The following is a 14,107-nucleotide window of genomic DNA, read 5'->3' on the forward strand; positions in this document are numbered from 1 at the left end:
CAACGAACTCATAATGGAATTGAATCGTTTTATTTATGTCATTGAGAAAGAGAGAGGACTTGTCACTGCAAACAATTTTTTAACATACATATACAAGAACAGCCTTCAGGAGATATATCCGAATCTTTGCATTTGCATCAGAATTCTTCTGACCACACCAGTTACTGTCGCTGGTGCTGAAAGGAGCTTCAGCAGAATGAAACTGATCAAGAATATCCTGCGCTCAACCATGACAGATGACAGGCTTTCTGCGCTTGCAGTTATCTCAGTCGAAAACAAGATTGCCAGATCTCTGGACTATGACGCATTGATTAACCAATTTGCGGAGAACAAGGCTCGAAAGAAGCGCTTTGCGTAAATACGGAATACATGTACACTGTAGGCCTATGTATACATAATATGAACCCTGTATATTGTATACAATAAATACCGCATTCCAGTTTCTGCACTGTAAGGGGCCCCGGACATATGTTCGGAGGGGGCCATGTTCTTTGTTGCTACGGCCCTGTCACTGAGGGAGGCCAGAAGGCTGGTGTAACCCTTCTGTCAGGTGGAGCTGGCAGCGACCAGAACCAGGTTTAATAGCTCGGGGTTCCTTTTCAACAATACAACTTCCCCACTTGCAAGCACAAAGTCTGAGTGTAGAAAAGAAACATTAATGAAAGGAGAGAAGTCACCTGACATTAATTAGGGAAAATGCCACAAGCAGAACTCATAAACAAACTGTGAGCAGGACACCCACCGCAGAGTGCATGAGGCAGAGTCTTCTTCTGCCTCACGTTCTCGAGTTCTACAACCAAAAGTTCCTTTACCATGCCGCCCTCTGCTCCCTCACCACATCCCACTCACAGTGGCTGTCCTTGGTCAGTGAGGACCCTGGGTTCAGAGGTGCATCTGTGTGAGTTCCCCTCCCACCCAGAAGAAGGCATCTGGCTTGTTTCACCATCTGAGCACTTGCTCTGTTCCTCACTGCCTGGGTGCCGCTCCAGCTGCTGTTCCTCACTGCCTGGCAACCCGCCAGTTGCCGTTCCTTGCCACCTGTGGGTGCCCCACCAGGCACTGTTCCTCACTGCCTGGCTGCCCTGCCAGCCACTGCTCCTTGCACCTGGCCACCCTTCCGGCTGCTGCTCACCACTTTTGCCGGCTGCTCTTGCCAGCCCCCCATCAGTCACCTTCTGCTGCCACCTCTTTAGATCAGTCTCTTTGTGATTTTCAGTCCTCAGCAGGCTGGGTAGAAATACTGCCCCACCCACAAGGGATTTCAGGTCTTATTAAATACTTAACATAACAAAAGGCTCCTAATGAAGCCTATTTAGCTCTGTCTTTGAACAGTGCAGAGGAATTAGACTGGGGACTCTTAGGGGTATGTCTACACTATGGGATTATTCTGATTTTACATAAACCGGTTTTGTAAAACAGATTGTATAAAGTTGAGTGCACACAGCCACACTAAGCACATTAATTCGGTGGTGTGTGTCCATGTACTGAAGCGAGCGTTGATTTCCGGAGCGTTGTACTGTGGGTAGCTATCCTGTAGCTATCCCATAGTTCCCGCAGTCTCCCCTCTCCATTGGAATTCTGGGTTGAGATCCCAATACATGATGGGGCAAAAACAGTGTCGTGGGTGATTCTGGGTAAATGTCGTCACTCAGTCCTTCCTCTGTGAAAGCAACGGCAGACAATCATTTCGCGCCGTTTTTCCCTGGATTGCTCTGACAGACGCCATAGCACGGCAACCATGGAGCCTGTTTGGCCTTTTGTCATTTTCACCGTATGTGTACTGGATGCTGCTGACAGATGCGGTACTGCAGTGCTACACAGCAGCATGCATTTGCCTTTGCAAGGTAGCGGAGACGTTTATCATCCCTATTGCACCGGCTGCCATTGTAAACTGGCGATGAGATGATGGTTATCAGTAATTTTGCACCATTTGCATTTGGAAATTGGCGATGACTGTTATCAATCCTTTTGTACAGTCTGCTGTTGTCATGGGTGCTCCTGGCTGGCCTCGCTGAGGTCAGCCGGGGGCGCATGGACAAAAATGGGAAGGACTCCCCGTGTCATTTCCTTCTTTATGTTTTGTCTAAAAATAGAGTCAGTCCTGTCTGGAATATGGGGCAAGTCTACTAGAGAGCCAGAGAGCACAGCCACTCTGGGTCAGAGCCCCAGAGATCCCACAGAAATGATGAGCTGTATGCCATTCTAGAGGGTGCCCCTGCAACAACCCCACCCGTTGCTTCCCTCCTCCCCCAACCCTTCTGAGCTACCATATCAATATCCCCCCATTTGTGTGATGAAGTAATAAAGAATGCAGGAATAAGAAACACTGAGTTTTTAGTGAGATAAAATGAGGGGGAGGCAGCCTCCAGCTGCTATGATAGTCCAGGCAGGACATTAAAGGGTGGGGGGGAGATGAGCGCAGCCTCCAGCTGCTATGATAGTCCAGGAAGTACAGAATCTTCTTCAGACATGAAGAGGGAGGGGGGCTGATGGAGCTTAGCCTCCAGCTGCTATGATGAGGACAGTTACCAAGCCGCCTGTACCGTCTACCGGGATGACCGGGAGACATTCCCATTTTTACCCAGGCACCCCCGGCTGACCTCACCGAGGCCAGCCAGGAGCACTCCTGGGCTGATGATGACCATGGATACCAGTCATTTTGCACCATCTGCCACCGGGAAGGGGATGCTGGTGTTCAGCGCTGCAGCACCCCATCTAACAGCAGCATGCAGTAGACATAGGAAGACATTGAAAAAAGGCGCGAAACCATTTTTTTCCCTTTTCTTTTTTTTTGGGGGAAGGGCGTAAATAGACGACATACACCCTGAAACACCCGAGAAAATGTTTTTGACCCTTCAGGCATTGGGAGCTCAGCCAAGAATGCAAATGCGTTTTGGAGACTGCGGGGACTGTGGGATAGCTGGAGTCCTCAGTCCCCCTCCCTGCCTCCATGAGCCTCCATTTGTTTCTTTGCTTTCCGTTATGCTTGTCACGCAGCACTGTGCTGAGTCCCTGCTGTGGCCTCAGTCTATCATAGCCTGGAGATTTTTTCAAATGCTTTGTCATTTCATCTTCTGGAACGGAGCTCTGATAGAACAGATTTGTCTCCCCATACTGCGATCAGATCCAATATCTCCCGTATGGTCCATGCTGGAGCTCGTTTTGGATTTGGGACTGCATCGCCGCCTGTGCTGTTCAGAGCTCCACGCTGGGCAAACAGGAAATGAAATTCAAAAGTTCGCGGGGCTTTTCCTGTCTACCTGGCCAGTGCATCTGAGTTCAGATTGCTTTCCAGAGCGGTCACAATGGTGTACTGTGGGATACCGCCCGGAGGCCAATACTGTCGAATTGCTGCCACACTAACTCTAATCCGACATGGCAATACCGACTTCAGTGCTACTCCCCTCGTCGGGGAGGAGTACAGAAATCGGTTTAAAGAACCCTTTATATTGATATAAAGGGCTTTGTTGTGTGGACGGATGCAGGGTTAATTCAGTTTAACACTGCTAAATTAGGTTTAAATGTGTAGTGTAGACGAGGCCTTAGGGAGAGGCCACACCTCCTAGGACACCTGCCCTGCCCCTTTTACTTTCCCAGGGGTCTGGCATTTGAGCCCCTGGTTTAACGAGGTCATTTCAGGTGCAGGTGACCCCTCATTTGGGACAGGTTAAGCACAGTTTTGCTCCCCTTTATTCAGACAGCAAAGGCAACCACATTGATATCAGCATTTCACTACCCCTGCATCAGCACTAAAGTGATTTTTAACCCAACACCACCCAAAGTTGATCACTTTGAGCAACACTGCTCTCTCTGCTGGATATCAAACCAGGGTAGGTGTGTTCATGTAAATACAAGCAGCAAAGAATCCTGTGGCACCTTATAGACTAACAGACGTTTTGAAGCATGAGCTTTCGTGGGTGAATACCCACTTCCTCAGATGCATGTAATGGAAAAATCCAGGGGCAGGTATATATATGTGTGCTAGCAAGCAAGCTAGAGATAACGAGGTCAGTTCAATCAGGGAGGATGAGGCCCTGTTCTAGCAGTTGAGGTGTGAAAACCAAGAGAGGAGAAACTGGTTCTGTAATTGGCAAGCCATTCACAGTCTTTGTTCAATCCTGAGCTGATGGTGTCAAATTTGCAGATGAACTGAAGCTCAGCAGTTTCTCTTTGAAGTCTGGTCCTGAAGTTTTTTTGCTGCAGGATGGCCACCTTAAGGTCTGCTATAGTGTGGCCAGGGAGGTTGAAGTGCTCTCCTACAGGTTTTTGTATATTGCCATTCCTAATGTCTGATTTGTGTCCATTTATCCTTTTCCGTAGAGACTGTCCAGTTTGGCCGATGTACATAGCAGAGGGGCATTGCTGGCATATGATGGCGTATATTACATTGGTGGATGTGTAGGTGAATGAACCAGTGATGGTGTGGCTGATCTGGTTAGGTCCTGTGATGGTGTCGCTGGTGTAGATATGTGGGCAGAGTTGGCATCGAGGTTTGTTGCATGGATTGGTTCCTGAGCTAGAGTTATTATGGTGTGGTGTGCAGTTACTGGTGAGAATATGTTTCAGGTTGGCAGGCTGTCTGTGGGCAAGGATTGGCCTGCCACCCAAGGCCTGTGAAAGTGTGGGATCATTGTCCAGGATGGATTGTAGATCCTTGATGATGCGTTGGAGGGGTTTTAGCTGGGGGCTGTATGTGATGGCCAGTGGAGTCCTGTTGGTTTCTCTCTTGGGTTTGTCTTGCAGTAGGAGGCTTCTGGGTACACGTTTGGCTCTGTTGATCTGTTTCCTTATTTCCTCATGCGGGTATTGTAGTTTTGAGAATGCTTGGTGGAGATTTTGTAGGTGTTGGTCTCTGTCTGAGGGGTTAGAGCAGATGCGGTTGTACCTCAGTGCTTGGCTGTAGACAATGGATCGTGTGATGTGCCCGGGATGGAAGCTGGAGGCATGAAGGTAGGCATAGCGGTCTGTGGGTTTTCGATATAGGGTGGTGTTAATGTGACCATCACTTATTTGCACCGTGGTGTCAAGAAAGTGGACCTCCCGTGTAGATTGGTCCAGGCTGAGGTTGATGGTGGGGTGGAAGCTGTTGAAATCATGGTGGAATTTTTCCAGAGTCTCCTTCCCATGGGTCCAGATGATGAAGATGTCATCAATGTAGCGTAGATAGAGAAGGGGTGTGAGTGGACGAGAGCTGAGGAAGCGTTGTTCCAGGTCGGCCATGAAGATATTGGCATATTGTGGGGCCATGCGGGTGCCCATAGCAGTGCCACTGATCTGGAGATATATATTGTCATCAAATTTGAAATAGTTGTGTGTAAGTATAAAGGCACAGAGCTCAGCAGCCAGTTGTGCGGTGGCATCATCAGGGATGGTGTTCCTGACAGCTTGTATTCCATCTGTGTGTGGGATGTTTGTGTAGAGAGCCTCTACATCCATGGTGGCTAGGATGGTGTTTTCTGGGAGGTCACCAATGCATTGTAGTTTCCTCAGGAAATCAGTGGTGTCGCGGAGATAGCTGGGAGTGCTGGTGGCATAGGGTCTGAGTAGAGAGTCCATATATCCAGACAGTCCTTCAGTGAGAGTGCCAATGCCCGAGATGATGGGGCGTCCAGGATTTCCGGGTTTGTGGATCTTGGGTAGTAGATAGAATAACCCTGGTCGGGGCTCTAGGGGTATGTTGATTTCTTCTGGTGTTAGTGTAGGGAGTGTCCTGAGTAGATGCTGTAGTTTCTTAGTGTATTCCTCAGTGGGATCTGAGGGAAGTGGCCTGTAGAATTTGGTATTGGAGAGTTGTCTGGCTGCCTCCTTTTGATAGTCAGACCTGTTCATGATGACAACGGCACCTCCTTTATCAGCCTCTTTGATGATAATGTCAGGGTGGTTTCTGAGGCTGTGGATGGCATTGCATTCTGCACGGCTTAGGTTGTGAGGCAAGCGGTGTTGTTGTTCCACGATTTCTGCCTGTGCACGCCGGCGGAAGCATTCAATGTATAGGTCCAGGCTGTCATTTCGACCCTCAGGAGGAGTCCATGTGGAGTTCTTTTTCTTGTGCTGTTGGTGGGAGGGCACCCGTGTATCAGTGCACTGTTCAGTGTTGTCCTGGAAGTATTCTTTGAGTCGGAGACGGCGAAAGTAGGCTTCCAGATCGCCACAGAACTGTATCATGTTGGTGGGGGTGGCAGGGCAGAAAGAGAGTCCCCGAGATGTAAATACAGTTTGCTCCTGAAGTCTCTCCCCTTCCCAGCTAGCTGTCAGGGAGAACTCCTTCAGACCCTGCCTACACTGGGATGAGAGCAGAGCCAGCCCTAGTGTGACAGGCCCCGTCGCTGAGGGAGAGCTGCCTGCTAGGATGCAGGCAGAGCCAGACCCACATTTACTTTCTGAGCCCAAGTTGCGAACAGCCTCTGTTAGGATCCCCAAAGCTGCTCAAGCTGCACTGGCCAGGAAGGGGTGTGGAGGGGTCGGGAATACTGGGACATTCCTTGCCCCGCAGATGGAAGCTGCATGGTATGAGTCTGGGTGGCTCCTGTTGAACAGCTCCTCACCACCTCCCTTTGTTTCTTCCAGGCATCGTCCCCATTGTCTGGGAGTCACTTGCTCTGTGTTTATTCCTCCCAGGTTCAAATGTATGAATGAACATGGCCCCTCGAGTGAGTCAGAGGAGGTGCTGGCATTGTGGCGCACCCCTAGACAGAGCATCCTGCCCATTCCCCCTATTGCTCCCACCTGAAGCCCTGTGACTCCCCAGGGAGCTCACCCTCTGTGATCACCCAGAGTGCCCAGCGGGGAGCAGGGGCTGAGCTTCCAAGTGAGCTCTAGCTGCTGTTGGAGAAAGTGAGATTAGATAAAGTCAGCTCAGGCCCAGAGGGCACTGCCTGTCCATGCACGCTCTGTCCTTCCCCTGCCAGCTTTTGGAGCCGCTGTGCTGTGCTCTCCCGTGCCCCTTGCCTGCTGCCTGTGGGCTGAGGAGGAAGCTGACCCTGGGATCAGGCTGACTGGCAGCATTCCTGGGTTTCTGTACTGGTCTTTGTGTAGAGCGCGTGAAGCCTGTGAGACCCCAGGGGATAACAGTGGCCCTTTGTCTGCCTGTAGCAGGAGCTGGGCCATGGGCTGCCTGCCCAGCTCCATCGTCCCTTCCTAATGAGTTCCTGGGACTGCTGTGTCATTCCTTCTTCTGCGCCTGCATCTCCCTCTGCAGGGGACAGGTGGGCCAAAGGTTGCACCTGGGCTGTGGCTGTAGCGCCCGGGCTGTGGCTGTAGCACCTGGGCTCTGGCAGCCCCCCGAGGCTGTGGCTGTAGCCTCTGGGCTGTAGCTGTAGCCCCTGGGCTCTGGCAGCCCCCTGGGCTGTGGCTGTAGCTCCTGGGCTGTGGCTGTAGCCCCTGGGCTCTGGCAGCCCCCCGGGCTGTGGCTGTAGCCCCCAGGCTGTGGCTGTAGCCCCTGGGCTCTGGCAGTAGCCACCCCCCTGGGCTGTGGCCAGAGAGGCCCTAGCAGCAGGGACACTGTGTTCAGCCACTGGAGGTAGAAGAACAAATCCATTTGACATCTGGGAGCCAGAGCAGCTGCACCACCACTGCTGCCATGTGCGGGAAAAGGAGCCGGAAGCTGGCTGGGGATGCACAAGCTTCTTGTACTGCCGGGCTTGGCCGGCTGCATCCTTCCCCTGGCCTGAACGTGACCTGCGAGCTTCCCCATCCCCTCTCAGCCGCTCTCCCTGCCAGCTGGCCAGACGCTGTGGGCCTGCAGGCCTGGCTGGACTCAACCCGAGCCAGCGCCTGTTGCTATCCGTGTGTGTGCCTTGCAGGTGAACCAGGGGAACATGCCTGGAATTCAGAGCACCTTCCTGGCCATGGACACGGAGGAGGGCGTAGAGGTGGTGTGGAATGAGCTGCACTTCACAGACAAGAAGGCCTTCAAGGCCCACGAGGTGAGTGGCTCCTTCCTGCTCCCATGCCCTGTGGGGACACAGCTGGCTGGAAAAGCTCCCTTCTCCACTACCCAGTTCCCTGAAACCCCAGACCTGCAGCTCCCTGCTGGCCTACAGCTCAGGTTCCTGCTGCCTGTACCTTCTCCTTGAAATGTTGCTCATCTCCTCCCCTTAAAGACTGCCCCGCTGCCCGTAACATCAGAGATCACTCCCCCATGTCTCCTGCATGCTCAGAGACAGTCTCCTGTCGCTCTTCCCCTTATCCCTTGCAGATGGCCCCACAGTACTCCATGCACCCTCTGATAGGTCCTGATGTTCCCTGCACCCCCAGACTGCTCCCCTGTAGCTCACTCCCTATCATGGTTTCTTACCCACCCCCGACATGCCAGCTGATGCCCCCCCTTGCTCACCTTGCCCTCTGCCCACAGGAGAAGATCAAGACCATGTTTGAGCAGCTGGTGGTTGTGGATCACCCCAATATTGTGAAGTTACATAAATATTGGCTGGATGTGAAGGACTCCAAGGCCCGGGTAAGGGGGTGCCAGGACACCAGCAAAGGGGAGGTGCCCCAGAGCGGGGATGCCGGTGTCCACCAGAAGGGGATCCTGACTCAGGTGTCTCTCCTCCTCCCCCTTCCCAGAGGTGCACAGAAATCCAGTTCTGGTTCTTGCTCTCTTCCCTGGGCAGTGCTGCACCAAGGGGTGCAGCTTTTAAGCCCTGTGTCAGATAGAGGGCCCTGGGTGCCTAATATTGGCGCAGACCCAGGAGACCCCAGCTGGGCTGCAGGGAGGGCTGTTCTGACTCCCTGGGGCAATGGCTGAGCTGACACCTCCCTCTCCCTCCCCAGGTGATCTTCATCACAGAATACGTGTCCTCGGGGAGCCTGAAACAGTTCCTGAAGAAAACCAAGAAAAACCACAAGGCCATGAACGCTCGGGTAGGATTCCTCACCCTGTCTGGGAGGGTCTGTAACGGGTGGGTAGCTTAGCGGCTCAGCCATGGCAGGTTGCTTAGCGCACCAGGCCCCTGAAGCGAAGACCCTCTCTGTGGAACAGGCATCAGGTATAGATGGGCATATAGGTGTAAGTTGTGAGTAGCACAAACCCTCTGCTTGGTGCTGGGGTGGCAGCTTGATCAGAATTGGAGACTAAGAGCAGAACTTCCTTTGGGGCGTCTGGGGATAGGAACATCCAGGGGTCCCTAAGCACAGCCTGTGGCTCTCATCAGTGTGAAGTCTTTGGACCCAAGGCTGGGTGCATTACTGTCCAACCTGAGCAAGGTCTAACCATAAAAGCCAGGACTCTGACAACCCACAGCTAACTCTGGCACCTCCTAGAGCAGACTCAGCAACCCCAGGGTCATGTTGTAGGGAGGGGACTCTCGATCAGGAGCCTTCCCATGGAGAAACAACAAGGAGTCCTTGTGGCACCTTAGAGACTAACAAATTTATTTGGGCATAAGCTTTCGTGGGCTAGAGCCCACTTCATCAGATGCATGAAGTGGAAAATACAGGAGCAGGTATAAATACATGAAAGGATGGGAGTTGCCTTACCAAGTGTGAGGTCAGTCTAACGAGACAATTCACTTAAAAGCAGGATACCAAGGGAAGAAAGATAACTTAAACATTCAAAAACCAGTAGGAGAACGCTTCAGTCTCCCTGGACACTCAATAACAGACTTAAAAGTGGCAATTCTTCAACAAAAAAACTTCAAAAACAGACTCCAACGTGAAACTGCAGAACTGGAATTAATCTGCAAACTGGACACCATCAGATTAGGTCTGAATAAAGACTGGGAGTGGTTGGGTCATTACAAAATCTAAACCTGTTTTCCCCAGTACTAATTTCCCCTACTGCTACTCACATTTTCTTGTCAACTGTCTGAAATGGGCCACTCTTGTTACCACTTCAAAAGTTATTTTTCCTCTCTTGGCATCCTGCTGTTAAGTGAATTGTCTCGTTAGACTGACTTCACACTCGGTGAGGGAACTCCCATCCTTTCATGTATTTATACCTGCTCCTGTGTTTTCCACTCCATGTGTCTGATGAAGAGGGTTTTAGCCCACGAAAGCTTATGCCCAAATACATTCGTTAGTTTCTAAGGTGCCACAAGGACTCCTTGTTGTTTTTGCTGATACAGACTAACCCGGCTCCACTCTGAAACCTGTTCCCATGGGGACAGCTTTATACTTCAGGAGAGGGAGGAGGTCTCCCCCAATCCTTCAAATCTGAACAATGGGCTTGTGGTTATGGCACTGGCTTGAAACACAGGCACCCTGGGTTCTCTTTCCCTCTGTGACAATGGCTTGTTTTATGAGCATGGACAAGTCTCTTGCCTCTGTGCCTCAGTTCCTGACCTGTGACATGGAGGTAATACCTCCCTAGCGGTTAGGATAAATCCACTGGGGTCTGTGATGCTCCAGTGATGGGGCTAAAGAAGAACCAAGTCACGTGGGTTTTAAGCCACTTGTTTTCTCTGAGTTTTCCCAGGCCCCCAGTTCCTCTGAGTAAGAATCATGGACTGCCAGATTCTTGGCCTAGCTCGTATTTATTCAGATAGCAGCTGCAGGGGAGACTAATATGGCCCATCTGTGTGCTCTGGCCTTCTGCTTGATACAGGCCTTCTCCAAAGGGACCAGGTCTGGGACCCTGCTGCTGGCGAGTGATCCCTCCCTGGGGGAGAAGGGGCCCGGAGGCCTGGCACAGGGGCCTGGCACAGGGGATGTTCACACAAAGCCCTGCGGAGCAGATTGTAGGGAATGATCCTGCTCTGCTCTCTGGGGACTAGACAGGCTGTGATGGGGCTTCCCTATCTGACAGGATGCTCTGATTTCTCCTCTAGGCCTGGAAGCGCTGGTGCACACAGATCCTCTCCGCTCTCAGGTGAGCCTCCTCTCTCCCTCTGTGTTGTCTGGCTTGCCACTTGGTGCCCAGCAGGCTGGTAACGCTTCAGGCGGGGCTCTGATCTTCCCACAGCTTCCTGCATTCCTGCGATCCACCCATCATCCACGGCAACCTGACAAGTGACACCGTCTTCATCCAGCACAATGGCCTCATAAAGATCGGCTCAGGTACTGGGAAGAGGGCCCCTTCCCAACCTCTGCTGCCAGAGTGAATGGTCAGTGTGGAGAGGCTTCTCCCAGCTAAGAGAGGTGAACTCAGGGGGTTGAGTGGGTGGCTCTGGTGCACGTCTGCCCCGTGGCTACTTCACCGCTCTGGCCTCTTGCCAGACTTCCTAGTCCAGGGCAGGGCCCCAGGGCTTACTCTCCCTGGACCTGACCAGCTCCTGTTCTCCCTAGCGAGTGCCTGTAGGCCCCTTCTCTGCAGCCTCCTTCTTTCTCTGCCCCCCACCCTCCCTTCCCAGCCAGCAAAACAGACTTAGCTGGGTGGTCCCTAGCTGCTACCAACTCCAGTTACTAAATACCTAGATGTTTGTTTTCTCTCATTCTGCCCCTTTCTAAAGCTACCCCCACATTTCCTGATATTTGTACTTAATAACCTCATGTAACTTCTTTCCATAAGCCACTGACATTTTTCAAAAAGCTTTTCCTTTTCTTTCTCAAAGCCCTGGTGTACCATAACAGGTGATCAGCTGTTTCCTCTCCCTTCCTGCACTCCCATAGTCCATCTTTGTGTTTCATGTATTCAAAAAAGATTTTTGTTTAAACCAGAATGGCCAGTTAGTGTCCTAAACAAAATTACTTCATTTGTCCTGCTCAGACCCTGAGGCGTGTTGTTATCCTCAACTCTAGGGCACAAAAGCCTTTTTTCCCCATTGATCCAAATTTTTGGCCATTTCTCTTTTATATTTTCCTGTCCTAAATTTTCAAATTCCTGTTTTTTCAATGGTATTTCTGTGGCAACCCTTCCATTTTTTACCACGTTTGTAGCTCTTTTGTCTGCCATTTCATCCCATTACCTCGACATGCACGGGGATCCCACCTAGTGCTACATGGTGCATGTCATTTCATTGATTGAATCACTTCTACGTACGGAGGCACCCTTCTTATTCCCTAAGGCTTGATACTTCTTCAGAAAAAATGACTGTTGCTGCTGGATGTACAAATTAACGCTAGCCTTATTGCTACTAGTCCCTCTGTCATGGCAGCTATAAAATCAGATATTCTTTTATATATACTAATTCCTAATTCTGGTTCACAATATGCTGTCTCTCCTCTTCCTGCTTTTTTTGAGGTGGAGGGGATGATCTATCTGCGTACATTGGGCAAGAACATAAGAATAGCCATAGTGAGTCAGACAAATGGTCCATATAGCCCAGTGTCTTCTCTTTTGACAGTGGCCAGTGCCAGATGCTTCAGAGGGAGTGAACAGAACAATTTATCAAGTGATCTGTTCCCTGTGGTACAGTCCCAACTTCTGGCAGTCAGAGGTTTAGGAACCCCATAGCATGGGGTTGTATCCCTGCCCATCTTGGCTAATACCCATCCTCCATGAACTTATCTAATTCTCTTTTGAACCCAGTTATACTTTTGGCCTTCACAACATCCCCTAGCAATGAGTTCCACAGCTTGACTGTGTGGTGCGTGAAGAAATACTTTTTTGTTTGTTTTAAACCAGCTGCCTATTCATTTCACTGGGTGACCCCAAGTTCTTGTGTTATGTGAAGGGTAAATAACACTTCTTTGTTCACTTTCTTCATATACTGTGTATGATTTTATAGACCTCAATTGTATCCTATTGGATGGTAGGGCAACCTGGGCCCACCCACAGCTCCAGGTTCCAGCCCTGGGACTCTCTGACTAGCAATCCAGGCCTGTTCAGTCTCAGTCCTTGTTGCTGTTTCCCTGAGCTCCTTCCTACCACACCTCTCTATCTCCTGGTCTATCTCGGGGTTTGCCATTGCAGCTTCCCTTGCTCCCTGTGGCCTCTTGCCAGATTCTCTAGTCCAGTGTTTCTCATCTTTTTGTGCTGGCGACCCCCTATGGAATTTAAAAAAATCATGACCCCCCACTAGAAAAAATTGCAACCCACCACCTTAAGCATTAGGCTTCGTGCTTCAGCCTTGTGGGGCATGGGGCTGAAACATGTAAATTAGCTTTGCGGGGGCCCCTGTGGCATGGGGCCCCAGGCAATTGCCCTGCTTCCTAGCCCCTAATGCCAGCCCTGCTTGTGACACCCACCCCCCAACCTGTCCCGAGACTCTCAGGCTCCCCGGTGGAGAAACACTGCTCTAGTCCAAGGCATGAGGCCAAGGCTAACTCTCCCCTGGACTTCCCCCTTGTCCCTGACCAACTCCCTTTCTGCAGCTGCCTCTTGCTCCCACATCAGCTTAATAATCCTGTCCCAGCTCCTCCTCAGCTGGGCTTCATCTCCAGCTAGGCTTTACCAGGCCCTGGTGCCCCTCCAGGGAGGCACAGCATGTGAGGTAAATTGGTCTTTTCTGGCTTGTGTGAGGTGAAGACTCCATCACAGGTGACCCACAGGGAGCTAGGTCCAGGGGGATCTCTGGCCCGGGTGGGAGGAGGGGGGTGGTGACCAGCAGGGAGCTGGGTGAGCGGATGGGTGCATGAGGTGTTTTGTAGGCAGGTGTGTTAGATGGATCTGGCCCTGGTGGTGGTGGGAGAGTGACCCATAGGCAGTTGGGTGGCTGGCTGGCTCTGGCCCGGGTGGTTGAGGAGGGTGTCCCTCAGTCAGCTGGGTGGCTGGCTGGCTCTGGCCTGGGTGGGTGAGGGGAGTGACCTGCAGGCAGGGTGGGTGGCTGGCTCTGGCCTGAGTGGGCGAGGGGAGTGATCTGCAGGCAGGGTGGGTGGCTGGCTCTGGCCTGGGCGGGTGAGGGGGGTGACCTGCAGGCATCTGGGTGCATCACTGAATGCTGTGGTTTGGAGTTAACATCTCCCTTCCACCTGTCTCCCTCCCGCCATCTCTCTGCTTTTCCTGGTCTGGTCCTGCTCCCGCCCTGCAGTCTGGCACAGGGTATTTGCAAATGGTGAGTGTCTCCCCTGTCATCTCTCCTAGCCTGTCCATCCCTTCAGCTTTAGATCCTGAGTGTCCCTCTCTTGACCCCACGGTAGGGCATGTTGGATTATTCTCAAGGGCCAGAAGAGTTAGAGGTGTTTATGAACTTTTTCACTGTCCAGCATGAAAATAGTGATATTCAGATTCGGGGGAAGAGTTCTACGGAGACTTTGGTTTTACTCGGCTCCTTGCCAAACACCCCAAAGT

The 14,107-nt window shown here is 51.6% G+C and overlaps 1 protein-coding gene across 4 annotated transcripts in view; it reads left to right on the forward strand.

Moving 5' to 3' along the window:
• The window catches only part of NRBP2 (nuclear receptor binding protein 2), a 75,647-nt gene that overhangs the window by 24,864 nt on the left and 36,676 nt on the right, over nucleotides 1–14,107 (forward strand). For 3 of the 4 annotated variants that reach the window (XM_030554124.1, XM_030554126.1, XM_030554122.1), the window contains exons 2-7: nucleotides 7,803–7,925; nucleotides 8,354–8,455; nucleotides 8,773–8,862; nucleotides 10,767–10,807; nucleotides 10,901–10,995; nucleotides 13,848–13,871. In XM_030554124.1, the coding sequence (XP_030409984.1) occupies nucleotides 7,803–7,925; nucleotides 8,354–8,455; nucleotides 8,773–8,862; nucleotides 10,767–10,807; nucleotides 10,901–10,995; nucleotides 13,848–13,871 (475 nt within the window). The remainder of the gene's footprint in view (nucleotides 1–7,802; nucleotides 7,926–8,353; nucleotides 8,456–8,772; nucleotides 8,863–10,766; nucleotides 10,808–10,900; nucleotides 10,996–13,847; nucleotides 13,872–14,107) is intronic. The other variant, XM_030554123.1, reaches the window with a different exon arrangement.

This window comes from Gopherus evgoodei, chromosome 2 (assembly GCF_007399415.2).
Source record: "Gopherus evgoodei ecotype Sinaloan lineage chromosome 2, rGopEvg1_v1.p, whole genome shotgun sequence".
Classification (NCBI taxonomy): Eukaryota; Metazoa; Chordata; order Testudines; family Testudinidae; genus Gopherus; species Gopherus evgoodei.